Consider the following 27,203-nt stretch of genomic DNA (forward strand, 5'->3'; position numbering starts at 1 on the left):
ACAAAAAAATAACTTAGTTTACTCTTGTTGATGAGAAACTTTAGCATGAGTGACTCCATTTTGGTTGAGCCAGTTGAGCCTAGGGCAAGAGCTCAGTCCAAACCAATGGCCTCCCATATATTTTATTTAACAACTTAAAGTATAAAATGTATTCCTATTTTGATAAAGTCTTTCCTCTCTCTCTCTTTTTTTTTTTCCGAAACGGAGTCTTACTCCATCTTACTCCATGGCCCTGGATAAGGGGCAGTGGTATCATCACAGCTCACTACAAACTCTAACCCCAGGGCTCAAGGGACCCTCCTGCCTCAGCCTTCTGAGTAGCTGGGACTACAGGCACATCCCATTACACCAGGCTAGCATTTTCTATTTTTGGTAGAAACCAGTCTGGCTCTGGCTCAGGCTGGTCTCCACTCCTGAGTTCAAGTGATCCTCCCACCTCCTGAGTGCTAGGATTACAGGCCTGAGCCACCTCAACCTGCCTGATAAAGTCTTTTGTGAACATTTGGAATGGTGGTTGTATTTCATCAAATACTTCCTTAGCATCTGTTGACATAATAATCTAGTGTTTCTCCTAAGAAAAGAAAAATAGCTGAGAGCAGTCTGAGCTACGTGAGGCATGCACAATTTATCAGGCCCAGAGGGGCTGGAGTACCCGGCCTCCTCCAGCCCCCCCACCCACACCCATACCCACACCCAGGGGCAAATGTTTCAAGGCACTTTGTACCTGTTACCTGCCTCGCCCCTTATCTTTATGTTTCCAGAATTTGTGATAAAAAGAACAATGTATGGTCAATAAATAGCTTGTGTTATTTTACTGTTAATTCTTGCTAAACAATTTAGAAACTGCCTTGGCCCAGCCAGTTGAATCTCTGAGCCTCTATGAGGGATATGATCCCTGTTACCTGTCAGACACTGAGGGTTTTAGATGAATTCTTTTGTTCAGTCCTCACAATATCCCAGAGAGGGTTGATGTATTCCTGAGATATTGTGAAATATATAGCGTATTTGATCTTTGTTCCTGTTTCCTGTTACACAGCTCCTAAAACCCTAGGAATTCTTAAGTGATAAGTGCCACTTGTATGCTAATGAGTTAACAACAGCCTGGGATGGGGCTGCTTGCCCGGGGAACCAACCTGTGATTGGCCGGGGGTGGGGAGGAGGTGTGGGGGGTGGGGGGGGGTCTCCTCTGCACCCAGGCACCCAGCAAAGGGCAGGGGCTGGGAGTTGAGTTGATCTCCAATGGCCACTGTCATCAGTCAGGCCTATATAGTGAAGCCTCCAGAAAAACACAAAAGGATGGGGCTTGGAGAATAAATAGAATGCAACGTGGGGGTCTTTTTTTTTTTTTTTTTGAGACAGAGTTTCATTGTGTTGCCTGGGCTAGGGCGTCAGCCTAGCTCACAGTAACCTCATACTCCTGGGCTCAAGCGATCCTCCTGCCTCAGCCTCTGGAGTAGCTGGGACTACAGGCATGCACCACCATGCCCGGCTAATTTTTTCTATGTATTTTTAGTTGGCCAATTAATTTCTTTCTATTTTTTTAGTAGAGACATGGTCTTGCTCTTGCTTAGGCCGGTTTGAACTCCTGACCTCGAGCAATCCTCCCCCCTCGGCCTCCCAGGGTGCTAGGATTACAGGCGTGAGCCACCCCGCCCGGCCCACTCTGGTTTTACAGAGTAGGAAACTGAGGCTCAAAAGGTTTCTGTAACTTGCCCAAGTTCACACAGCCAGCAAGTGTCAGGGTCCATGCCTGGCCAATCCCTCTCAGCATATTCTAGAAAGTTCTGCTCAAATGGAGTACATCCTGTGAGGCCTGCACCAAAGATTTCCTCAGCCAGTAGACCCGGTTCATCTTTCTGTCCTCTGGGTGTCCCCACAGCTACTCTGGAGGCTGAGGCAGCAGGATTGCTGGAGCCCAAGAGTGTGAGGTTGCTGTGAGCTAGGCTGATGCCACGGCACTCTAGCCTGGGGAACAAAGTGAGACTCAGTCTCAAAAAAAAAAAAAAAAAAAAAAAACTAGCCTTAGGCTTCACAGGGTGACGTTATCTATGGGAGACGCAGAGAAAGCTGAGAATCTTTAGGACCATCAGCTGTGACTCCTGGGTAGTAAGCAATTACAGGACAGCTAGCTGGGGGACAATGGCTGGTTATGTACATATTTCCCCTACCACAGTGCCTGCCTCGGGTCCTTTGTTAATTATATAAAGGGCGGTTTCCATAGTGTCAGAACTGAAATTTGAGGCCACCTAGCTGGTGTCCGCTGGAGAACTGCTTGCTTGGTGGATGTGTGGTATGAACTAAAAATCTTAAGTGCCTCAGCCAATTAAATGGAGCCCCTGTTGGCCAAGGGTGGTAAGGAAGACCCTCATCAACATAATACTAACCTAGTACCTGGCTTCTGCGATACACTTACTGCTTCAGCCACCTGAGACCCCACCCCTCGGACCACCCCAACACAATAAATGTGGGAAAAACTTGGTAGAGGGGGCTTGGAATTTGGTGGCGAGACCCCTCTGAGCCCGCTGGCGAATAAACTTGATTCTCCGACTCTCGACTCTTGGGTGCTGCCTGGTTAGTCCTCGGAACCACCCGCTGGAATGGGGAGACTGGCAGGGGCGGGGCCGGAGGGCTGGCGAGAGGGCTGTGTGTGGACTGGGGTGTTCGAAGCTCCCTGTGGACGCTTCTGCTTGTAGAAACTGTGGGGGCCGAGGGAAAACTTCCCCTTCACCCTCTGAAGTTTCCCTGAAAAATCAACTCACAAAAGGCAGATTGATTGGAGCAAAGGGATACAAATGTATTTAATATGCACGCTGGGGGAGTCACGGAGTGATGGCCACCCCCCCAGGCAGAAGCTTGTAGACCATCCTAGCAAAACAGGTTGTGTGTGTGTGGGGGGGATTTTGTTGAGGGACACCAAAGGATTGCTGGGGAGAAAGAATGGATGCAGAAATAGCGATTAACTTGTAAATAGTTCTCTTTGACTGGAAGGGTCTGTCCTGGTGTGTGGGTACATTCTTGGGCTGAGAGAGGAAGAAAAAACAATTGTTCCCCTTGGGGGGTCTGGGTGTTATGCAGATAAAGTCCTGTGCTTTGGGAGAGATGTGGGGGAAGGAGGTCAGAGAGGCCTTGAGGCTTCTTGTACCATATTTTGGGGTATCAGTTTCTGGACCCCAAGACCACACAGGAAATGGCTGACATGTCCACTAAATTAGATACACAAGTGAGGCCCTAACAATAAAGCAGGATGGCAGGTGGCCAAAACAAGGACGGGGCAGCATCAGTTTTGCTTGTCTAGAGACATGGCCCGAGGGTACTGGGAGGTGCAGGAGCGGAAGGGCGGAAGAATGCAGAAGAACCTGTAATCCTAGCACTCTAGGAGGCCCAGGCGGGAGGATTGCTCAAGGTCAGGAGTCTGAGACCAGCCTGAGCTAGAGCGAGACCCTGTCTCTACTAAAAACAGAAAGAAATTAGTTGGCCAACTAAAAATATATAGAAAAAATTAGCCGGGCATGGTGGCGCATGCCTGTAGTCCCAACTACCTGAGAGGCTGAGGCAGGAGGATTGCTTGAGCTCGGGAGTTTGAGGTTGCTGTGAGCTAGGCTGACGTCATGGCACTGTTTCTAGCCCAGGCAACAGAGTGAGACTCCCTCTCAAAAAAAAACTTTCCCCCCTCTTTTTGGAAACTGTAGCCTGGACTGCATCCCTGAGGCAGGTTAAGTCTTTTGTTAAAACCTCCAGGTGGCGCCAGCCCCCCAGGTGGGCGGAGCTAACAGGCTTTGTCTTTGGCCGAAATGGGATGATTAGAATAGTTAACCACAGTAATTGCCTGAGGCTGAAAACCCTCCCATTAAAAGCTCTGAATTTCTACCTAGGTTCAGGTAATTTGAAATTTTGAGATGAGAGGTTGTATCATATTTCCCTTGTCGACAAAGTAAACTCTCTTTGTTTCCTCCTGAACTCCTGAAACCACTTGTCCTTGTTCTTCTGAGCCACACAGCTACTAGGGAAGCTTAAGCAGGAGGATCTCTTGAGCCCAGGAGTTCAAGGCTGTAGTGTACTATAATCGCACCTGTCAATGGCCACTGCACTCCAGCCTGGGCAGCATAGCAAGACCCCATTTTTACATTTGTTGAAATTTTGCTTTTTGGCAATTTTGACCCATCTATGCTTATAAGTAAAGTTCTGTTGGAACACAGCCAAGTTTCTTTGTTTACATTTGGTCCATGGCTGTCTTGTTTTGTTTGGCAGGGCAGAACTGAGTCATTTCAAAAGAAACCATATGGCCCCCAAAGCCTAAAATGTTTACTATCTGGCCAGCCCCTGTAGTAGAATACCCTTCAATTTGAGTTTGATCTTTCCTCGTGGTTAGATTCAGGTCATGCACCCTGGCGGGGCTATCACAGAAGGACCGCACATTCCTATTTCATCCTGGCGGGTAAGTGGCGTGATTTCAGCTTGTCCCACTGCTGGTGATGGCCACTCAGATCACTTGGTTAAGGTGGCGTCTGGCAGCCTCCTCCACTGTGAAGCTTCTTCTCCCATTAATCAATGGGTATTTTGTGGGCAGTTACTTTGAGACTGAAGGAGCTCAGAAAATGTTATCCCAAAATATGACCTCTGGGTATAAAGAATATATTTTTTTTTTGAGACAGAGTCTCACTCTGTGGCCCAGGCTAGAGTGAGTGCCATGGCGTCAGCCTAGCTCACAGCAACCTCAAACTCCTGGGCTCAAGTGATCCTCTGCCTCAGTTTCCCAAGTAGCTGGGACTACAGGCATGACCCACCATGTCCAGCTAATTTTTTTTGGTATATATATTTTTAGTTGGTCAATTAATTTCTTTCTATTTTTGGTAGAGACTGGTCTTGCTCAGGCTGGTTTGGAACACCTGACCTTGAGTGATCAGCCGGCCTCGGCCTCCAGGAGTGCTAGGATTACAGGCGTGAGCCACCATGCCCAGCCTGAAGAATATTTTTAATTAAAGGCCCTTCCACATTAAAAAGCATTGGAAGGGGCTTTCCTTTTATCTGCATAAACCGACTGAGAACAAAAGCTCAAACAGAAGGTTGGACTGGACTTCCCTTTTTCTCCCTGTTATCTCAACATATTGCAGACCTGGCCCAAATTATTTAAAATATAACACCCAGGCCAGGCGCGGTGGCTCACGCCTGTAATCCCAGCACTCTGGGAGACAGAGGCGGGTGGATTGCTTGAGGTCAGAAGTTTGAGACCAGCCTGAGCAAGAGGGAGACCCCGTCTCTATAAATAGAAAGCAATGAATTGGCCAACTAATATATATATAGAAAAAATTAGCTGGGCATGGTGGTGCATGCCTGTAGTCCCAGCTACTTGGGAGGCTGAGGCAGGATTGTTTGAGCCTAGGAGTTTGAGGTTGCTGTGAGCTAGGCTGACGCCATGGCACTCACTCTAGCCTGGGCAACAAAGCGAGACTCTGTCTCAAAATAAATAAATAAATAAATAAAATATAACACCTGTCTCTGAGGTTCATTTATCAATCAATCTATTTCCCCCATCCAGTCATTCTCCCAATATCTATTCATCTTCGTTAGCAACTGTTTATTGTCCCTAAACAGAATAACCTATACTCATTTCCCCTCCCCTCTAAAAGGCATCTATAAAAATATCTGAACTTCATTGGGATATTGGATAATCATTCTGTGATTCTCCCCATGGGAATGGTAAATAAAACTTTCTCTTATTAATCTGCCTTAATTGTGAGTTGAACTTTCAGGGAGGGGCAAAGGGGAAGTTTCCCCTCACCCCTGAAAGACTCTATCAATGTGTCTGTCATTCCTCATCAAAATATCAGTGTATTAATTCGTTTATACACATCACCAATGGCTTCCTCCCCATTTTATTCAATGGGTTATAATGTGTCACCACTATCATTTATTTAGATGCTCAGATGCCCCTGATTGGGCCACCTTGAGCCCACTGAAGGTGAAGGGAAAAAGGGAGAGGAAGACAAAGAACACACCACCTCCGGGTTGCTGGGACTTCTCTACTATGCCAATCTGTTCCTCCTTCAAAAGAGAATCTATGGCTGCTCTGAAAGTGTCTCGAGTGGAAGGGATATGGCTAATGTTTGTCTGTGTGTCCCCAGCACAGAGCTGTGTGTCCAGGGCCTGGGTGTCCTCAGCCATCTCTGACTGCCCTAGGCTACACCTTTTGCATAATTGTCTCATTTAATGTAGATTAATTTGTTATAACTAAATCCTCAGAGTCATCCTACCAGGAAGAAGGTAGGGGCTTCCTTGAGCACTCTGCCCATTGTGCAGATGAGGAGGCTGAGGCTGAGGGAGGGGAAGTAACTTACCCAGCAGGGCTGCTCCATGGGTCAGAGAGGCAAGGATGTCAGTCAGAGCCAGGTCCCCCCTTGGAATGCAGTTTTACCATTTTAACCTTCCAGATTTCCTGAGACCTCTGAGGAGTTGGCCATGCCAGTGAAAACAAACAGCGTGGGGGGTGGGGAGAGACCTCCGATTATCTGAGGGCCTTCTGGGATTGAATCCCATTTTACAGATGACAAAACTGAGAAGTCAGTGACCTGCCTGAGGTTCCAGAAGAGGTCAGTGGTGGAGGCCAGATTCAGATGGGGTCACCTGACGCTGCTCCAAGAGGTGACTTCATCCCCATCTGGGAAGTGAGGGGGCAGCTGGTTTCTTTTCTCCTTTTCAACGTTGTCATTCTCAAATTATCCAGCTGGGGGCGCTGGTAGGCTGAGGCCGTTCTTGAAGCAAAGGGATCACAGCTGCATGCAGCTGGCTAATGAAGCGGTGGCAGGAGCTAAGCAGAGTCTCTGGCTCAGCCAGCCTCAGTGTGTCCCCTCAGGGCCCCACAGCCCCCTCCTGCCTCCCAGAGCCAAGCTCACAGCCTTTCCCGCACCTGCACGTCCTCCACGCCCACCTAGGGGCCTGCTCAGAGCGCCCCCCAACCCCAGCTCTAGCCCGGAGTATGGGAGGAGAGGGACCCCCAGAGCAGGAACAGGGCCAGGCCTGGGCTGAGCGAGTCCTGGGATCCAAGCTAGCTGGCCTCTCCTCTGGCCAGCGGGGCCCTTGGCCATGCCCCTCTCCCCTCCTCCATCTCCAGAACTCTCCCTTGGCCTCTGCCTTCACCCTGAGATGGGCCTGGTGACCTCACCGAGCTGCTGGCAGGCTCACGGGGAGCCTCCACAGCCCCCTCATCTCTCTCTGTATCACCTGTTTCTGGGCCTGAGCCCTACCTTCAGCCTGTCCCGGCCCACGGGACCTTCTGTTACTCGAGGGGGCGAAAGGGGACCGTGCCCGTGCCTGAAAGAGACGGGCGAGAGAAAGGAACGAGACCAAGCAAAGGGTTGCCAAGGTCTACTTTACTTCGATTCTTTGTTGGTTTTATAAGCATACAGAGACAAAGAGGTAGGGAGGGGCAGGGGGGTTTTAGGGCTAATCAGTTACAAACAGCCTCTGGCAGCAAGCCGGAAATATCTTGCGATTTTTTCTCAGAACGGATTTTTTCTCAGAACGGTCGTTATGCCCTTTCTGGCAACTCAGGGTATTTTCTGCTCAGGGTATTTCCGGGTTAAGAACTTCAAAGGCCTCGGTTCCCAACATCTCCCCCTCTCTTTATTAATATGAGGGAGATTTACACAGGTTGGTGGAGAGCCTGTCTTAGGCTACGCGATGGGCTTCCGCGACCAGCACCCCAAATATAAGATCGGGCGATCAATGTGAAGGTGAGGCCTCTGTCTTAGGCTATGTAGGTGGCATCCAGCTCCGGCACTTCTGAGTATGAAGTGTGCCCCCGGGCATGGACCTACAATATTCCCGTCATGGAGTCACCTCACTGCTGGCGGGGTGTGCACCTGGTACGCGGCATCGCGATAATCCCGTCATGGGCGTCTCCACAGCCTTTGGAACCAACTGCGTTCCATGTCTGAGGCAAGGTCTGAGAAATTTAGACCTTCCGTGGGTGTATTGAGAGACTCTTCATGGAGGTCTTCTCTGGAGCCTCTTTGTTCTAGCCTGCCACGTATAATTGTAGACCTGATGGATGTTGGCTGTGTTGATGCCTCTAAGTGTGACCAGAACCAGGTACAGGAGGGGCAGCGCCTTATCTTGGGGAGTCATTGTGTTTCTGGAAGAGAACAGAATTAAGAATTCTTCTCAGGGGGTTCCCTGGGTGGATTATATAACTTAATTGTTCTTTCTGGCAGCCATCTGGCGTTTCCTGCCTGGGTGTCATAGATACAGGCATGTCCCTTTCCCCATATGAGGACGGGGTCAGGCCCTAACCATTTGTCGGTAAGCGGATCTTTCCATAAGGCCTGTGCATAAGTATCCGTGGTGGATGGGTGCCAAAGGCGGTCGGCGGCTGTTTTACCGGCAGCGTCAAAAGTGAGAAAGTTTAAAATGAACAGGGCATGATTAAGCAGGGTTTTGGAATTACCTGTCAAGGGGTATAAAATTCCTCCTCCCGATTGTAGTTTGGAGAGCGTATTTTTTAATGTCTGATGAGCTCTCTCTACAATACCTTGGCCCTGAGGGTTATATGGAATGCCTGTAATATGCTTGATGCCTAGCTGAGCACAAAAACTTTTGAAATTAGAGCTGACATATCCTGGGCCATTGTCAGTCTTAATAACTTTAGGCTGAGGAAGGGAGGTGAGACAGGCTATAATATGACTAATAACGTGGCGGGTGGCCTCGCCTGTTTGTAGGGAAGCGAAGATAAATCTACTGCAAGTGTCTACAGAGACATGTACATATCTAAGCTTTCCAAAAGGGGGGTAATGAGTGACATCCATTTGCCAGAGCTCCCCAGGGACTAGGCTGCGAGGGTTAACCCCTAGGTGTGGTTCAGGGAGAAGGGTAAAACAGGCCTTGCATTGGTGGACGATCTCTCTAGCTTGTTCTCTAGTAATGGAGAATTTAAGTCTGAGATGGTGTAAATTATAAGCTTGGCGTGCAGCGGAAACAGGATCAACGGCGATAGTGTGGACTGCGCCTGCAACGCGGGTTGCCTGATCAACAAGATTATTTCCAGCGGCTAGAGGCTCGGGAAGGCCAGTGTGGGCGCGAATATGGCCTATGAAAAAGGGCGTAGAACGGGAGTGAATGAGTCTTTGTAGTTGTTGAAACATTTGGGTGGTATTGTTGGAGGGCTGAATATGAGGCACGGTTTCTAAGGTAGCGACAGCATGAGCAACATAAGAACTATCAGTATACAAGTTAAATGGTGACTGATTTCTGTGTTTGAAGATCGCGACTAAGGCCGCTAGCTCAACGAGTTGAGCAGAGGAAAATCCAGTGGGAAAACTGCGGACCTGGCCATTAATGCTATAGGCCGCGGTGCCCGAGGAGGATCCGTCGGTGAAGACTAATGCGGCTCCTGGAACGGGGGAGACTCTTGTTCTTTTGGGAAATATTACAAGTGTCCGATAGAGGAACTGAATTAGCTTATCAGGGGGGTAATGATTATCTATTTTGCCCTGGAAAGACGTACAGTTAACCGCCCAGTCATCATCATTTTGTATTAGCCACCGAATTTGAGAAGCATTGTAAGGGAGTATTATGATATCTGGATTTTTTCCAAAGAGTTTAAGGGAGTTTTCTCGCCCTAAGCGAATAATTTTAGCTACTAAGTAAGGGTAGGTGGGAAGGACTTTGGGGGGGGGGAAGCCGATAGGTGAACCCAAAAAAGGGGCTTGCCCTGCCAGAAGAGTCCCGTGGGCGAAAAGGGGGTAGGGAGAACAATGAAGTACAAAGGGGAGTCAGGGGAGAAGTAGCCAATGGTCTGGGCATTTATGGCCTGTTTGACCAAATTAAGCGCTTGCTGCCCTTCTTTATTTAGGGAGCACGGAGAGATTGGATCGGCATCTCCCTGCAGGTTGTCAAATAGGGGTTTTAACTGTCCTGTGGTGAGTCTCAAATATGGGCGAAGCCAATTAATGTCGCCTAGAAGGCGGTGAAAATCATTAAGGCATTGAAGAGAGTCTTTTTTTATTTGTACCTTTTGGGAGAGGACCTTATTGGGGAACAATTCAAAGCCTAGGAACAGGTGAGGGGGGCAGACCTGAATCTTTTCAGGGGACAAGCAGAGGCCTCGAGCTTGCAAGGCCGAGACAACCTGCATGGTAACTTGATGTAAGGTTGCCTCGTCAGAATGTCATCCATATAATGAATTATGTATAGCTGAGGATGTTGAATTCTAAAAGAATCAATTGTCTGAGCCACATATTTTTGGCAAAGGGTAGGGCTGTTGGCCATGCCTTGAGGCAATACTCGCCATTGGAAACGGGGAGAGGGTCCTATACAGTTTACCACCGGGAGACTGAAAGCGAAGCGCTTACAGTCATCTGGGTGCAATGGTATGGAGAAGAAGCAGTCTTTTAGATCAATGACTATCTTATAGTAGCCTCTGGGGATAGCTACTGCGAAGGCAAACCAGGCTGGAGTGTCCCCATGGGAACCATTGTTTGGTTAATAGCCCGTAAGTCTTATAGCAGCCGCCACTTGCCAGTCCTTTTTTGAATGACAAAAATGGGGGTGTTCCATGGTGAAGTAGAGGGCTCTATGTGTCTGGCAGCTAATTGTTCCTGCACGCTGTGGCTAGTTTGTTGGATGGGAGGGGCCACTGATTGATCCAGACAGGGGAGTCACTTTTCCAAGTGATTTTATCTGCCTGAAGTGCAGGGGGATCAATGGCCCTTACGAAAAATGGTCTTTGAACCCCAGTCCTGATCTGTCTGACTTAGGGAGGGTAGTCAAGGATGCTCTTAGTCCCTGACCCTCTCTGCCTAAACCCTGCCCTGGGAGGAATCCCTGCTTAAGCATTTGGCTGGTTACAACTTCATTGGGGCTGCACATAATGACATTCATTTGTGCAAGGATATCACGCCCCCATAAGTTAACAGGTAGGCTCGGGACTACAAAGGGTTGAGTGGTGCCTTTGTTTCCCTCAGGGTCTTCCCATGTCAAAATTTTTGAGCTCTGGAGAGTATTTTGAGACTGTCCTATACCTTGTAAGTGCGTAAGGGAGGGCTGCAGTGGCCATGAATCGGGCCAGGCGTCTTGGGCAATGACCGTGGAATCGGCGCCAGAATCAAGAAGGCCCTCAAAAAGTTTACCATCTAATTTTAGCCGCAGGGTGGGCCGTTCTTTGGTGATAGCTTGGACCCAATAGAGATCAGAAGAGCCAGGGCAAGAAGCACCTCGGTTAGAGGCGATGGCTGGGAAGGATGTATTAAGGGGCAAGGGTAATGCCTGAGCTAAGCGCTGTCCCTTAGAGACATACACAGGGCCGGTAAGCGCGCTGGCTAAGATGCTAATTTCCCCGGTGAAGTCACTATCTACTATGGAGGGGTGGACTATGAGCCCTGCAAGAGTGGAGGAGGCTCGGCCCAGAATAAAAAAGAACATATTAGCAGGGGGGGGGCGCGTGTCCAAATGAGCCAGTGGGCAAAATTTGAACACCATCCTCAGGTCTTAATATTGTGTCGGAGGAGGCACACAAGTCCACTCCTGCGCTCCCTGTGGTTGCTCGGAGGAGTCTAAAGTCTGAGGGCTCTCTTGTCGGCTGTTCTCCGAGACTGAAATTGAATAGGACGGGGGGCCCGGGGCTGGCCCCTCAGGCCGTTTTCCGAAAGGGGGGGCAAGGGGTTTTTAAGGTAATTGGTCTTGGAGCGGGATTGATTGGCCCAATGCTTTCCCCTCCTACAGCGAGGACAGAGGGAGGAGGGCTGATCTGGCCTGCCTGGCGGTTTATTGCGGTTAGAGGTAGCGGAGGAGGCGGCTAAGGGGCACTGCCTCGCAAAGTGCCCTGGTTGACCGCACTTAAAGCAGTCCCTCTGGGCCGCGGTCCCTTGGATGGCGGCTCTAACCGCAAGCTGTACGGCCTGCGATACTCTATGGGTGAAGGGGTCAACATCGTTACACATTTGGATCATATCGTTAAGGTCTTTTTTCTTAAGTTTGCCCCTGAGGATGGCCCTGCAAGTGCTGTTGGCATTTTCATAGGCCAATTGTTTAATGAGTTTATTATCGCTATCTTCTTGTCTGAGGGTCCTCTCAGCAGATTCCAATAGTCTACCTACAAATTCACTAAAGCCCTCTTGAGCTCCCTGGGTGATTTTTGTCAGGGCAGTGAGAACAGATCCCGTAGAGGGAAGTGCTCGCCAGGCGCCGAAGGCGGCTGCGGCGGTCTGAGACAAGAGCCCAATCGGGAGTCTCCTTTGGCGCTGTTCAGCGGCAAACCTCCCTTGTCCGCTAAGCTTTTCAAGGGTCCAAGATGCGGAACTGGGGTTTTTTAAATTATGAGCAGCCGTGGTCTGGCAGCGGTCGATAAAGTCGGCCTTCCATGAGAGGAACTGCCCGCGAGAAAGGACCGCCTGTACTAGCTTGATCCATTCTCCGGGGAGCAGGTAGCCGCCTCCCGAGGCTGCCTCCAGGAGGGAGTAGGTAAAGGGTGCATTGGGCCCATACGTCCTAACGGCAGAGTTCAGTTCTTTTAAGGTTTTGAACTTTAGTCTGCGAAATTCAGTGGGCTCTGAGTCTGTCTCTTCCGGGAGGTCGTCGCTTTCGCTTTCTCTTTCCCTCCCTTCCGTATCCTCGTTATCTGAATCTTGGGGCGAGGACTGGCTCGAAGAAGGGGCGGCAAGGTCTTCTCGCCTATTAGACCGGGTAACTACTGGTAATGCTAGGGCTTTAGGAGAGGATTTTAAGGATTTTTTATGTAAGGTGACGTGCGACTGGGCGGTCTCATGACGGGGCTGGCTAATGAGGACAGAATCTTTAAGCGTATCTTGGAGGGAGGACAAGTCTTTGGAAAGCTGGACAAACTCTTTTTGAAGTTGTAAGACATCTTTTAATTGCGTAACCCTTTGACTTAAGTCTTCTTTGGCACGCAAAAGCAAGGGCATTGTAAGGGGAGGCATTAACGAGGGTGCGCAAATCTGGGGCGGGCAAGGAAGAGGTCTATGGGGTGCTGCGGTAAGAGGCGGCCATTCGGGATTGTGATATCGGGCCGCTTCCTCCTCGAGGGTTGCCTCTTCTGTGGGGTCAAGGGACTCTCGGAGGGATTGTCTCTTGAATACCGGGTAATTGAATGCATGAGGGGCAGTGCCCTCGGGCAAGGGAGGGTAGAGGGTCTTGGGGTCTGGCCTACTAATCGGGGGCTCGTCCCTAGATGTCTGGAGCTCAGCCGAGGGGTCCTGAGGAGGCATATTAATACAAACCGAGGGGCAAGGGGAAGGGCATGTAGGTCCCTCAGGATCATTAGGGGAAGTTGACCCTTCGGCCGTCTTTAAAGACGTTCCCGAAGCGGACCGCGACACAGGTCGGAGGCAGAATTCTGCTACTGAGAGCAGCTGCTTTTTATTGGGGTCTGAATCTGCCCCTTCAACAATATCTCTGATTAGTCCCCAGTACGAGAAAACAGATACAGGGACGGCATCTGGGCCCTGATTTAGAAGTAAATTGTTTAGATCTCTGCCTACTTTTTGCCACTTGCGTGGGTGAATCTCGGGTCCACCAACAATAAACCAAGGGCAAGCTCGGTCAATGAACACAAAAAACTTTACTAAGTCTTTTTTCTTAACTCTAATTCCTCTCTCTCTGAGTGATGCCTTAAGTTCCTTGATAAAAACGGCCTCTTTAGACAAGGAATGGCCCATCTCGATGGGATGACAATGTAAAAAATCTACTCACCAGACCGTCGATTCTGTGAGCGGCATAAGGAAGGTCTCTTCTATGGCGTGCACGGCTAAAGAAGTGGTCGCAGCGTCATCCGGCAAGTGTCCGTGCCTCGTGCCCCACGTTGGGCGCCACTTGTCCTGGCCCGCGGGACCTTCTGTTACTCGTGGGGGTCAAGGGGGACCGTGCCTGAAAGAGATGGGCGAGAGAAAGGAATGAGACCAAGCAAAGGGTTGCCAAGGTCTACTTTACTTCGATTCTTTGTTGGTTTTATAAGCATACAGAGACAAAGAGGTAGGGAGGGGCAGGGGGGTTTTAGGGCTAATCAGCCTCTGGCAGCAAGCCGGTCTGGCAACTCAGAGTATTTTCTGCTCAGGGTATTTCCGGGTTAAGAACTTCAAAGGCCTCGGTTCCCAACATCAGCCCCCTGAGGGCAGGCCTCTGAGCAGAGCAGTGTGTGGCGAGAGTGAACAGCCCAAGGCTCCCGTGGTGGGTACAGGGGTGTGTCCAGGCAGGGCAGGGCCTTTGGGGGGACAGGCCCCAGAGTGAGGGGGTTGTGCTTGGGTCCTCTGCCCCTTGCATTCCCAGCATGAGTTGACACATGGGACTGGCTTTCTGCTAACCAGACTCCAAAAAACTGACCAAGAACCCAGAGTGGCAAGGTCCTAATTTACACAGATGGACACAAGGGAGGGTGACCTGCCCAGGTGAGCTGCTGAGGGTGGTGGGTGGCCTTAAGCTGAAAGGGCAACACCCTCTGTGTGAGGCCTAGGTGAGCTGAGCTGCTGAGGGTGGTGGGTGGCCTTAAGCTGCAAGGGCAACACCCTCTGTGTGAGGCACTTCTGGGCTCACCGAGCAAGGCCTTGCCCACTCACCAGGTGGGGGAGCATCTCCGTGGGGGTGGTCATCTGTGGGGGTGGTCATCCGGTGCTACATGGACATGGCATTAACTAATGTGGACTCCCTGGAGAGAAGGTTACTGCCTTTCCAGTATCTTCCCAAACTGTTTACCAGAGATAAGCCACCATTTGTTGCAAATTGAAGGCCTGCAGGTTTGTCTTGCATACCCTTAGGCCTGTTAATGGGTTATAAAGGAAGTCTCTAAGAAGGGAGGGGAGCATGATAAGGCCTGTCTAACCTCCCTCTTTCTGGCAGGCAACTTTGCCCCTGAATATTCTTCTGGCCACGAGGGGGGTCTATTTAGTCATTTAGTCAGCCGGTAGGGGTTCAGCATTTTAGTTCACAATTTTTTTTTTTGGCCAAGATTTGTTATAGGCAGCATCTATGGCCAAACTTTTATTTTGTCCCATCTGTTGCCAGGGTGGTGTGGCTACCTGCCCTGGGTCTATTTAGTCTCTCGGTGGGACCCTTGTGGTTAAGAGGACAGGAAGAGCCAAACTGGGGCTTATAGCCAATTAAATAAGCCATACAGGATGGGAGGTAGACAGGCACTTATTACTACGCTAATTCTTTAGATGACATAAGAGTAAAATGCAAAATATTAAAGGCAAGGCTATAAAACTAATTTATCTACAAGTATTGAGATATACTATGTTCTTGGGTTTAGTGGTAGACTTGTAGCAAATATAAGCATTATTAATTAATATTTAAGCTAAGGGAGTTTAGTAATTTATATTAAGGTAGCTGATAAATTATTCATTATATTTTTTTGTATAATTTATAACAGATAAAAATTATACTCAGTAAGTTTTAAGTTTATAAAAAGCAAGAAAAAGGAACTTTTCAGAAGGATATCAAGATCACCGAGAATAATTTGGAGGTTGCCAAGGACTTATTTAAAAGTGTTTTCAAGTCCGACCGAGAACTCTAACATTTAGAGAAAAAAAAAAAAAAAAGAAAGAAAAAGGAACTTTTATGATTGGGATGGATATTTGCAGCATGTGGCCTGAAAAGACAAAGTATTTTTTTTAGTATTCTTTTAGGCTTTTGCACGTCCCTCTTATATTTGGAGGGTAACTAAATCCATCCCTCAGAATTGGCCCTTACAATTTGGCATGCCCCCTCTTCTGCGATATTCTCTGGGCTCAGAGGGAGGATATTTGAACAGGGCTTTGGCAGATTTTATGGTCCCAGAGATTAGGTAAACTTGCTAATTACTTAAAATTTGTCAGGACTCTGGAAAACAAAACAAAAGAATTAGTAATGTGTTTTTTTGTGTTTTTTTTTGAGACAGAGTCTTGCTTTGTTGCCCAGGCTAGAGTGAGTGCCGTGGCGTCAGCCTAGCTCACAGCAACCTCAAACTCCTGGGCTCAAGTAATCCTGCTGCCTCAGCCTCCCAAGTAGCTGGGACTACAGGCATGTGCCACCATGCCCGGCTAATTTTTTCTATATATATAGTTGGCCAATTAATTTCTTTCTATTTATAGTAGAGACGGGGTCTCACTCTTGCTCAGGCTGGTTTTGAACTCCTGACCTCGAGCAATCCACCCACCTCGGCCTCCCAGAGTGCTAGGATTACAGGCGTGAGCCACCGCGCCCGGCCAGTAATGTTTTAAATAAAGAGTCTTTATATGAAAATTTAGTTTTATTTCATGAGGTTTGAGTTAGCTATATTTACGGTCATATTAGATTATTAATTAAAGTCTTGGAACTTTGTTTTGTTTTAGTCTAGTGGTATATATAATTTCTAAAGTTATTAGAAACTAGTATTTTATTTATTTTTATTTTTTTATTTTTTTTTATTCTTTCTTTAAGCAAGTAACATACAAGAGAATAGAAACTAGTATTTTAAGTGGATTTGTCAGTCTTTTTTATGGCCTTTACTTGAAGAAGCCAATTTTAGACTTAGCCAGAAAGAACTACTTTTTGAAATGAATTAAAGTAAAATAATAACTTAAAAGATGATAAAACTTGACCAGCTATGGTTATAGTTGACAAACCAAATTGGTTATTTTGTGATATAGCAATTTATATAATAACTATAATTATTACTGATATACATACCAAGACATGCCAATATTTTGCAAAACTAGTATATTAATAACATAAGTACAGCTCAAAGAAAATTAAACACCATTTTATATTTGACAATGTTTTTTGGATGGTTTTGACATATTAAATAAATGTAATGTCTTTCTTAGACTTTTAGTGATTTTAATGTATAAAAAGCTAATTAAACAAAAGGTCAAAAGGCTGGATTTAGAATTTAACTTTTGGAAAGGTCATTAAATATTAAAGGCTTAAAGCATTTGTTTATATATAATCACAAACTACTATAAAATAATTTAACAAAGAAAGAGAGACATTAAATAAATTTAAAGGTGATAAAGTTATATGGATATAAATCTTAACCCCCCCTTTTTTTTTTTAGTTAGTCAGAACCTAATAAAGAGAGCACAGGGATTATTTGACAAAGTATAAAATGTTTTACTAAAGCATAAAATGCCAATTACTAAAATTAAACAAAAACCTTTTGTACTACACTACTTTTTATATTAAAAGGAAAAAAAAACATGTTATAAAATTAAAATGAGTACACATTGTTATTTTATTAAGAGTAAATTAATATTGACAGAAATTTTTGTTTTAGCCAAAATTTTTTAATAAATTTTTTTTATAAACTTTATCTTTACTTGTACGTACCATACACCATTTATAAAACATACCTTAAAACTTTCGATTTTGTCTTAACATTCTCTTTTTCTAAATAACTATTTATTTTAGGACGAAAATTTCATGGAAGACCTTTTTTTTATATTAATTCTTTTTGTTAACCTTTTTTACTAAAAATATATTTCTATATTTATTGTCCCTTTACATTTTTTTCTTATATAAGTGGAATTTTGTTTTTATTTTCTTTTTTAATTTATTTTGATTTAGCCCTTATTAAAATGTGTAACTTTGTCTAATAAGAACATTCTGTTTTATATTTTTTGGTACACTTTATATGTAGAATTACATATAATGACTAGAATTCTTATTTTTAGTAACTTTAAATTTTAGTGAAAACTTTAAAAAGTAGGAAATTATGAATTGTTTATCTTAAGACACTTGTCATGAAACAAGATTGTAGGCTACTGTAAAATTATAGCCAAATTAATAATTTAAATATATATATATATATTTTAAGTGAGAAAATTTTATTTTTTTTGAGAAAGGAGACTCAGTGTCTCAAACAAGTATAAGACCTAATGGACGGACTGCAGTACAAGTTAATAAGGAAGCTGAATCTGTGTCTTTTTTGCAGTTTATTAAAAGGTGAATAAAAAATTGTTATTTTTATGACAATCTAGTTTAAAAGAGAAAACCAAATTTTATTGTATTAGTGTACTAATGATTAAAGTTAATTTTAATAAAATCTTATAAATAAATCTATCTAATTTTAACCTATAAGACTATAAGACTTTTATAAACCTTTTATAACTTTCAGGAACTCTCATTTTTACACAAAATTATGGAAACTAAACAACCTTTTACTAAATGATTACTTTATAAACAAGGAAATTAAGATGGAAATTAAAAGATTTTTTTTGAACTAAATGACAAGTTATCAAACACAAGTTATTAAAACTTGTGGGAGGAAAGTTTATTTCTATAAATGCCTATAAACAAAATTATCTTTTAACAAAACTAATACTTATGTTGTATAACATTTTTATTAAAAGAATTTTTGTATAGGGTTGTTTTTTTTTATTTAGAAGTTTTAATTACACGTGCTAACCATAATGTCAACTCTTAGAAAAATTTAGGAAGTTAAACTTTGAACTGTTAGTCACTAATTTTATTAGTATTCTTAAATATAAAGCTATGAAGAAAAATTTAGGAAGTTAAACTTTGAATTGTTGGTCACTAATTTTATTAGTATTCTTAAATATAAAGCTATGAAGGTATAAACTTATATTTAAGAACTGATGTTCTAGTATTTTACCTTATAAATGACCCATTTATAAGGGACATATAATGACATTTTAGGATTATCTTTTTTTTTTTAACTTAACATAATGACTGTAAGATTTTTTTTTTTTTTTTTTTTTGAGACAGAGTCTCACTTTGTTGCCCAGGCTAGAGTGAGTGCCATGGCATCAGCCTAGCTCACAGCAACCTCAAACTCCTGGGCTCGAGCGATCCTTCTGTCTCAGCCTCCCGAGTAGCTGGGACTACAGGCATGCGCCACCATGCCCGGCTAATTTTTTTTATATATATATCAGTTGGCCAATTAGTTTCTTTCTATTTACAGTAGAGATGGGTCTCGCTCTTGCTCAAGCTGGTTTTGAACTCCTGACCTTGAGCAATCCGCCCGCCTCGGCCTCCCAGAGAGCTAGGATTACAGGCGTGAGCCACCGCCCGGCTGACTTTAAGATTTTAAATTACATGAAAACTTTATTTGTATTTATTGCATTTGTATTTACCTAATTCATTTATATTAGCAGCTTACTTAGATTTTTACTATTAAAAGTTTAAGTTACTTTTTTATTAACCATTTCTATACCCTGTAAATTAGATATATATAACAGAACATGGATTAAAATACAAACTCAAATTTTATTAAAAACAATAAGCATTTTAATAAGACTTGTTATTTTAAACAAATAACATCACTTTTAAGTTTTGTAAATATAGTGGTCATTTTAGAATATTTTGTTTAAAGGTATTAGCTAATTAGATCTTTTTAAAAGCCTTTATTTTAAGCTAGTTTTTTTTTAATCTCATCAACATAAGATCTCTTGGCTGTAGACTGAGGGAAAAAAACTTTCAGCACCAATTGTTAGCACCTCAAACAATGATATAAAGCGGTTAACATGGTTAAATGGTCTCAAAACAATGTTTAGTGTATAAACTTGAGCACATTTATAGAGTAAGATTATTTTGAGATTCTTATGGATTTTAACCATTATTCACTTTTTATCTTAAAATAAATTGCTATATAAAAATTAATAAATTAGAATTTTTTTAGGCAAAAACTCTATTATAGTAACACAATGTAATTATAACTAGCTAGATTATAAAGAGTAGGACAAAAATGGACAAGACCAAGGTAAAACTAAAGTTTTCAATTTAAGTTTTTTACAACTTTCAGGACAACTTTGAATTTTTAACAGTATTGTTAAATGAGTTGAATACACCTTGTGCACCTCTCTACAGGCATTGAATGAGTGGAGGTAAACTATTTTTGCAGTTAGGATTAAAAGACCAAAACTAATATGTTTTTTATACACTTTTAACGATTAAATTTGGATTTTTTTTCTTCTACTTGGTGTTTTATTTATTCTAATTTGCTGACTCAGGTACATTTGCATTTTTACCTTAAAGTTAAACACATAAGTATTTTTGTTGGTAACCCAGATTTAGTTAATATTATTTGACCAAATATTAAATTTACTTAACAAAAATCACCCATTACTTTGTCTTTGGCTGAGTTTACATTTTTATCAAACCTTTACACCTCAAGAACTTAAAAATGTCTAGTGGCCGGGCGTGGTGGCTCACGTCTGTAATCCTAGCACTTTGGGAGGCCGAGGCGGGCGGATTGCTCAAGGTCAGGAGTTCGAAACCAGCCTGAGCGAGACCCCGTCTCTACCAAAAATAGAAATAAATTAATTGACCAACTAAAAATATATATATACAAAAAATTAGCCGGGCATGGTGGCGCATGCCTGTAGTCCCAGCTACTTGGGAGGCTGAGGCAGTAGGATCGCTGAGCCCTGGAGATTGAGGTTGCTGTGAGCCAGGCTGACGCCACGGCACTCACTCTAGCCTGGGCAACAAAGTAAGACTCTGTCTCAAAAAAAAAAAAAAAAAAAAAAAAAAAGTCTAGTAAAACCCAGGCAAAAACAAATGTATGCTGACGGTTTGAAAGCATTTTTATTATTACTTTACTAATAACACCTTTTTATTTATTAATAATAACACAGCTTATTTACCAACGGTTACTAAATTTATATGAAGCATTTGGGTTTATTTTATGAGCGCTTTCTTAATTTTAAAACAGTCTGAAACCTATAAGCACAAACATGTGATATATGGACAGACATAAAACATACCCAAACATATACATTCTCTCAGACGCATACATACACACAAAGTTCTGATAAATTTTACCTTAGAACGTTAGCCATGAAATGGTAACACAAACTCACTAGCCTGTAAAAGAAAGCTGGATCTAAATTTTTTTTGATGAGACTGGAACTTGTACACCTGGCAAACTTTAGTTGACCTGATAGGTAACGTAATTAGGCCTGTGGATTAACGTTTTGGGTAAAGCAGTTTCTATGGCAGTTTGATTTTTTTTTTCTTTAGTGCAAAATGAGTTTTCTATGTTAGCATTTTAGCTAGAACTGGCTGCAAGGTCTCTAGGTAGCCTTTCAATTGTAAACAAACAATGAGTTATTTTAACATCACTAGAAAAAGTTAGCAGATTTTAGAGTAGCCAGAAAGGAAGAGAGAGTTGGCTTGAGACATTTCAATTGAGACATTTTAATAGTGGGGGGTCGACCATTGTAGCTCTGAATTTTTCTTGATGTAATTTTGCCCTTTCTTAAAAACTTGTGCACAAGAATTAGCTATAACCAGCTGGAAATGCCCTAGAAAACCTGGCATGCCTTTTAATCTTTTTATTTACAAAAATACTTGCAAGTAGAGACGCTGCAAACCAACTGAGGTGCCCCAACAGGAGTCATTTTCCTTGCCCTTCCCTCACTCTTAAAGAATTTGTTTCTCTTCATTTTTTTTTTTTTTGTTTGTTTTCAAGGAACCAAACTGTGGTCTAGGGTTTGGTGTAGTGGATCAGAGCATGCTGCTTGTGGGTGGGGCTCCTCAGTGTTTCACCATTGAGTCGGTCCCACACTCTTACGTGTCTCAGTTTCTCTTCGAGGGTCTAGTACCTCCAAGAGGGCTCAAAACGCCTAGTGATCAGCTCTTATATGCGTTTCCTGAACGAGCCTTTTTTTTTTTTTTTTTTTTTTTTTTAGACAGAGTCTCACTTTGTTGCCCAGGCTAGAGTGAGTGCCGTGGTGTCAGCCTCGCTCACAGCAACCTCAAACTCCCGGGCTCAAGCGATCCTCCTGCCTCAGCCTCCCAAGTAGCTGGGACTACAGGCATGCGCCACCATGCCCGGCTAATTTTTTCTATATATATTTTTAGTTGGCCAATTAATTTCTTTCTATTTTTAGTAGAGACGGGGTCTCGCTCAGGCTGGTTTTGAACTCCTGACCTTGAGCAATCCTCCCGCCTCGGCCTCCCAAAGTGCTAGGATTACAGGCGTGAGCCACCGCGCCCGGCAAGAGCCTTTTTTAAATTAATTTGTTGGGGGGTTCCCTGTGGGGCTACTCGCCCCAGGCGACTCCCATTCAGGGCCCTGGTCACCCAGAGCTGCCTTAGGTCTGGGAGGAGTAAGCTGCCCCTTATCTTCTGAGCTGAGAAACTCAGTCTCTCATCTATCTATAAATAGCACAGTTGGGTTCTTTGCACAAATGCACAGACAAGACAATTGAAACTAGTTTTGAGAGGAAAAAAGGCAACGGAGAAAGCCCTTTAGAATGCACCTTCAAACCTAAATTAGGATCCCAACCAACAATTCCTAGGAAAAGAACCAGCTCAGAATAAACCAAGACCATCAACCAAAAGCGGGAGGTCCGGATCTCAGGAGGACTTACCAGTTCCCACCAAAGGAGAAGCTCTGAGTCGGAGGCCTAAAAGGGCCATGCCGGTATCTGGCGCCGAGTCCGCGCTGCTCCTTAGGAGGCCCTGAGTCTTCTCTGAGATCCTGCCGACTACGCCAAAATTGTCAACGGAAAAAAGCCAAGTCTGCAAAATAATTTTAAAGAGATTTATTCTGAGCCAAATTTGAGGACCATGACCCAGAGCCACTGCCAAGAGGCCTTGGGCAAGTGGACTCGCTGTGGCTGGGTTACAGTTTGGTTTTTATACATTTTAGAGACGAGGGTTATGGGTAAAGCCATCAATCAATGTGTGGGAGGCATACATTGGCTTGGCCCAAAAAGGAGGGCCATCTCGAAGCGGGGGCTTACAGGTTATAGGTGGGTTTAAAGATTCTTTAGATTGTAATTGGCTAAAGACTTGAAGCTTTGTCTAAAGACGTGGAATGTTTTAACATAAACTGTTTACCAGAGATAAGCCACCATTTGTTGCAAATTGAAGGCCTGCAGGTTTGTCTTGCATACCCTTAGGCCTGTCAATGAGTTACAAAGGAAGTCTCCAAGAAGGGAGGGGGGCATGATAAGGCCTGTCTAACCTCCCTCCTCCTGGCAGGCAACTTTGCCCCTGAATATTCCTCTGGCCACGAGGGGGTCCATTCAGTCAGCCGGTAGGGGTTGAGCATTTTAGTTCACACCAGCCTTCTGATTAGGAAGGAGAAAGCTGCAGTTTGGTGCTAGGACACCTGGCTGCCTCTGGGCAGCCAGGGAACAGCGTCAGGCTAGAATTTTAACTACATTGTTTCCATCATCCACCTGCTTATCTTCATGGTTAGCATCTATTTCTGGCAAGTGATACTTGTTTACTGCTTGTGATGACTCCCTAACACAGCCCCTGCAGCGCCCCCTCCATGGGAGCTCTCAGCTGAGACCCAGAGATTTGTGTATTGTCACCTTCACACTGCAGATGGGGAAAGAGGCTCCAGCCACGTGGTGTGCCTGAGGCCACACAGCTAAGGGTGGAGAGGTTGGGATTTCAACCCAGGTCCACCTGACATCAGAACCTGTGTTCTTTCCTTTGCCCCAACTCCCAAAAACATTGAGGATCTGAATCCTGGAGGCTGCCTCCTTGGGGACTTGCCCCAGGGCTTTCTCCGGATTCATCTCTTTTTGCTGTGTTTATTTCCATGATGTTCCTTGTTGGAGCCTCAGCCGGGACCCTGGGAAGGGCCCCACACTGCAAGTCCATCAGCTAGATGTGGAGGCCACTTATGTTTTCCTCTGAGCTCAGTGACAGCACCTGGGAAACAGGCTGTAGCCCTGCCCTGCACCCCGCACATGGCTGCAGCGTGGGTCCAAGGAGGTGCTAGACAAGCCTGTCAACCCCAGCTTCCCTGGCCTCCCTGACGCTGGGTCTCTCCCACTTCTCCATCTCCCCACACAGTCCTGGTGCACACAGGCTGTCATGTCCTACACTCCTGACACCTGTGGATGTCGATTATTGAAGTCAGTTGGCTGCTAGAGCTGTGGGTAACAGCACGCGAATGCCTTTAACCAGGGGTCCTCAAACTTTTTAAATAGGAGGCCAGTTCACCGTCCCTCAGACCGTTGGAGAGTGCGCACCGTGGGCCCAGGACAAGTTGGCTCCTAAGCAGGACAGGCATCAGTGGCAAAAACACCCAGAGGGCCTGATAAATGTGCTAGGAGACCCGTATGTGGCCCGCAGGCCGTAGTTTGAGGACGCCAGCCTTAAACCATTTGCTTTTACTCGTGTAAGTGGACATTCTCTTGTTAATCTGTTGGTGAGGACCCCACACCTCTCCTGGGAGACTGTATTGTGCCTGTTGCCTGACCCATCCCCGTAGGGCAGCATCTACAACTTCCAGCTGTGGCTCTTCAGAGTTGGGCCAGAACCTTCAGAGGCTTGAGAAGACATCTGAGTGCAGCGCCCTTCTAGATTTGGATAGTTAGCAATCATGTCACCTAAATTGCAGGCATTTTTAAAGCAATTTGCATGTATCAAGCTTTTCCATGGGATTCAAGTTTATTTCACAGAAACCACCATGATTGTTCTGTTTGCCCTTCAGTTTGAGCAGCTTACCTAACAATTATATTAATAGCAAGGACTCAACAAGCACAGACTGGTTTTAGGACACTCTGGATCTCAGGAAGCATGTTACTCAGGAGAGGGGGTGGCATGGAGAGGAGTCTCAAAGGTATGAATTCCATTGCACATACACAGTTGTGCAAGAAATGTTTTCTGGTTTTCTAAAAGGCAATGTCAGTCTCGATGTCCCCACTTTGCCAGGCTGGCAGGAGACATGAACCCACTAAGGAGTTTCAAGGTGAGGGACTGGGTGGGGCTTGGTTCTTGGTGCTCACACGTTGCTCAGAGATGCTCATCTTCAAAAATTGGCATGGGGGGGGCTCAAAAGTGAATAGCTCCCTGCTGTCTCTCCATCCCCTTGGGTCCTAATAGCCCATATTTACCTGGAAGGACTGTAGTGTGGCCTGTTGAAGAAGCAGGTGCAGCTAAAACCATCTTACCCTGTTGCCTAAGAATGCAAAGAGGGCCAGGCAAGGTGGCTCATGCCTGTAATCTAACACTTCGGGAGTCCAAGGCAGGAGGATTGCTTGAGGCCAGGAGTTGGAAACCAGTCTGAGCAACTCAGTGAGACACACCCCGCCTCTACTACTACTACTACTACTACTACTACTACTACTACTACTACTGCTACTACTAAAAAATCAGCCAGGCTGGTAGCACAGGCATGTAGTTCCAGCTGCTTGCTCAGGAGGCTGAGGAGGGAGGATTGGTGGAGTCCAGGAGTTCGAGGTTACAATACCCCATGATATACCACTGCACCCCAGCCTGGGAGACACAGCAAGACCCTGTCTCAATAAACACACACCAGAACCTCCCCACCCCCAGAGGTGGGAGAGTGGAGCCTAAAACACAGTGAGGCCACTCGTCAAGCCCCAGGCCCAGAGTGGATGGAAGTGAGCATTCCCCAAATGGGGCACCTTTCTCCTATTGCACAAAGGCATCCTACCAGCCAGTATAAGTGCTGGGGTGCCCTTCGGCTCCAGGATCCACAGACCTTCCTTAGCCCCTCGCCACTTGCCCCAACCCTGGGTCCGCCCCTCTGGACACTCTCTTCTTCCCTGCGTCCTCAAGGATTCCCCGCCCATGCCGGGGAATCCTCTCCCAGCCCACTCCGGGCAGGCTGTTCCGCTTTCTGCCCCGCCACACCCTGCTCCTCTGGGGCAGCGAGCACAGGGGAAGGGAAGGGGAAATACCGTGAAAATGGAAAGAAAACAGAGCCTAGATTAACGTCTTGGTCCTCTCTCTCTACCGGGCAAAGCGCCTGCCTGCCAGAGGCACAGGCGGCTCATCTCGGGCGGCTCCCTTTCTCCTTCGTTTGTATAAAATCACACAGGTTTTCCGGTTCTCAGTGCCCTTTCCGCAAGCAAGTCAGGGACGCAGCCTTTTCCAGCTCGAGGACCCTGCGGCAGCCCGCCCAGGGTGGAGCCCAGCTCACTCCCACGCCCTCTGCGTAGCCCAAGGGTGCGCCGGAACCAGCCCTGTGCTTCCGACAGGAAGTACCGAACCCCCATTGACTCCGCCTCCCTCACCACAGCGATTGGCTAAGAGGCTGGCAGCTGACCCAAAAGGGGCCAATTGGAGAGCGCTAGCCCTGTGGCGGCACTGATTGGGCCACTGATAGCCATGTGACATATCAGACCAATCAGGGTCCTTCCCGAGGGTTTGTTTACCTGAGACTAGCTCACCTGTGCCTGAGTCACAGCATCAATGTATGAAGAGATCCCCTGGGGGTGGGGATGCGTCGGCCTCCCTGGCTGAGGGAGGTGGGAGGCGTCGGCGCTTTGGCTCTAGTCATCCCCAGCCTTTCCCAAGGCCCATCCTTAGATTTGATGAGGCTGCCGGAGGGTCTTTCGAGTAAATTCCTCCCTCCTTAGCTAGTTTCAATCAGGTTTCTGCCCTGGGCTGGGAACAGCGACTCCCCTGGAGTGGTAGCGGGGACCTGTAATCTCAGCTACTGGGACTGCGAGGCAGGCGGGAAAATCGCTTGAGGGGAGTAGTTGGAGACCAGCTTGGTCAACATAGTGAGACCTCGTCTCTTAAAAAAACAAAAAACATGGACTCCGGAGTCAGCCAGCCTGGCTTCAGGTCCCCACCAGCACTCGAACTCACTAGCTGTGTACTTGGGGCATGTTACTGAACAACTTGCTGCCTCAGTTTCCCCAGCTGTAAACCTTGTGTACATTGGGGTATTGGGGATTAAGTGAGTTAATAACAGTACTTGCTACAGAGAAAGCCCTCCATAAACACAAGCACTTCAAACAGGAGCACGCTGGGTCCTACACCTAGGACCCTTGACTCTTCCCTACATAGTGGAATCTCAGTGGTTGCTTTATTTGAAAATAAGGTCTTTGCAGATACCATTAAAGACTTCACCTAGCACTCTGGGAGGCCCAGGCAGGCGTATTGCTCAAGGTTAGGAGTTCGAAACCAGCTTGAGCAAGAGCGAGACTCCCGTCTCTACTATAAATAGAAAGAAATTAATTGGCCAACGAATATATATAGAAAAAATTAGCCGGACATTTTGGCGCATGCCTGTAGTCCCAGCTACTCGGGAGCCTGGGGCAGAAGGATCCCTTGAGCCCAGGAGATTGAAGTCACTGTGAGCTAGGCTGACGCCACGGCACTCACTCTAGCCTGGGCAACAAAGTGAGACCTTGTCTCAAAAAAAAAAAAAAAAAAAAAAGATAAGACTTCAAGATGAAATCATCCTGAATTTAGAGTGAATCCTAAATCTAGTGACTGGTGCCATTGGAAGATACCAGTGAGGACAGAACACATACCAAGTAGAAGGTCATGTG

At 45.7% G+C, this 27,203-nt stretch overlaps 1 protein-coding gene across 4 annotated transcripts; it reads right to left on the reverse strand.

Annotated features, from left to right (window-relative positions):
- Window positions 1-7,352: 7,352 nt before the first annotated feature.
- On the reverse strand, window positions 7,353-25,877 carry LOC105858629 (uncharacterized). 4 transcript variants are annotated; one of them, XR_012921360.1, is made up of 3 exons: window positions 22,299-25,877; window positions 13,702-13,875; window positions 7,353-8,131 (listed from the first exon to the last, which is right to left on the reverse strand). XR_012921360.1 is itself a non-coding variant. In XM_076006945.1 (3 exons), the coding sequence occupies exon 3, from the start codon at window positions 13,665-13,667 to the stop codon at window positions 11,547-11,549; it is 2,121 nt and encodes a 706-aa protein (XP_075863060.1). In that variant the 5' UTR covers window positions 13,668-13,875; window positions 22,299-22,449; window positions 25,599-25,877; the 3' UTR covers window positions 8,939-11,546. The 4 variants fall into 4 exon arrangements, 3 of the variants coding, with proteins under 3 accessions (XP_075863060.1, XP_075863059.1, XP_075863058.1); XM_076006945.1 differs by lacking the exon at window positions 7,353-8,131 and having other exon boundaries at window positions 8,939-13,875; window positions 22,299-22,449; window positions 25,599-25,877; XM_076006944.1 differs by lacking the exon at window positions 7,353-8,131 and having other exon boundaries at window positions 8,939-13,875; window positions 22,299-22,449; window positions 24,789-25,877.
- Between the last annotated feature and the right edge of the window lie 1,326 nt (window positions 25,878-27,203).

Source organism: Microcebus murinus, chromosome 10 (assembly GCF_040939455.1).
Source record: "Microcebus murinus isolate Inina chromosome 10, M.murinus_Inina_mat1.0, whole genome shotgun sequence".
Taxonomy (NCBI): domain Eukaryota; kingdom Metazoa; phylum Chordata; class Mammalia; order Primates; family Cheirogaleidae; genus Microcebus; species Microcebus murinus.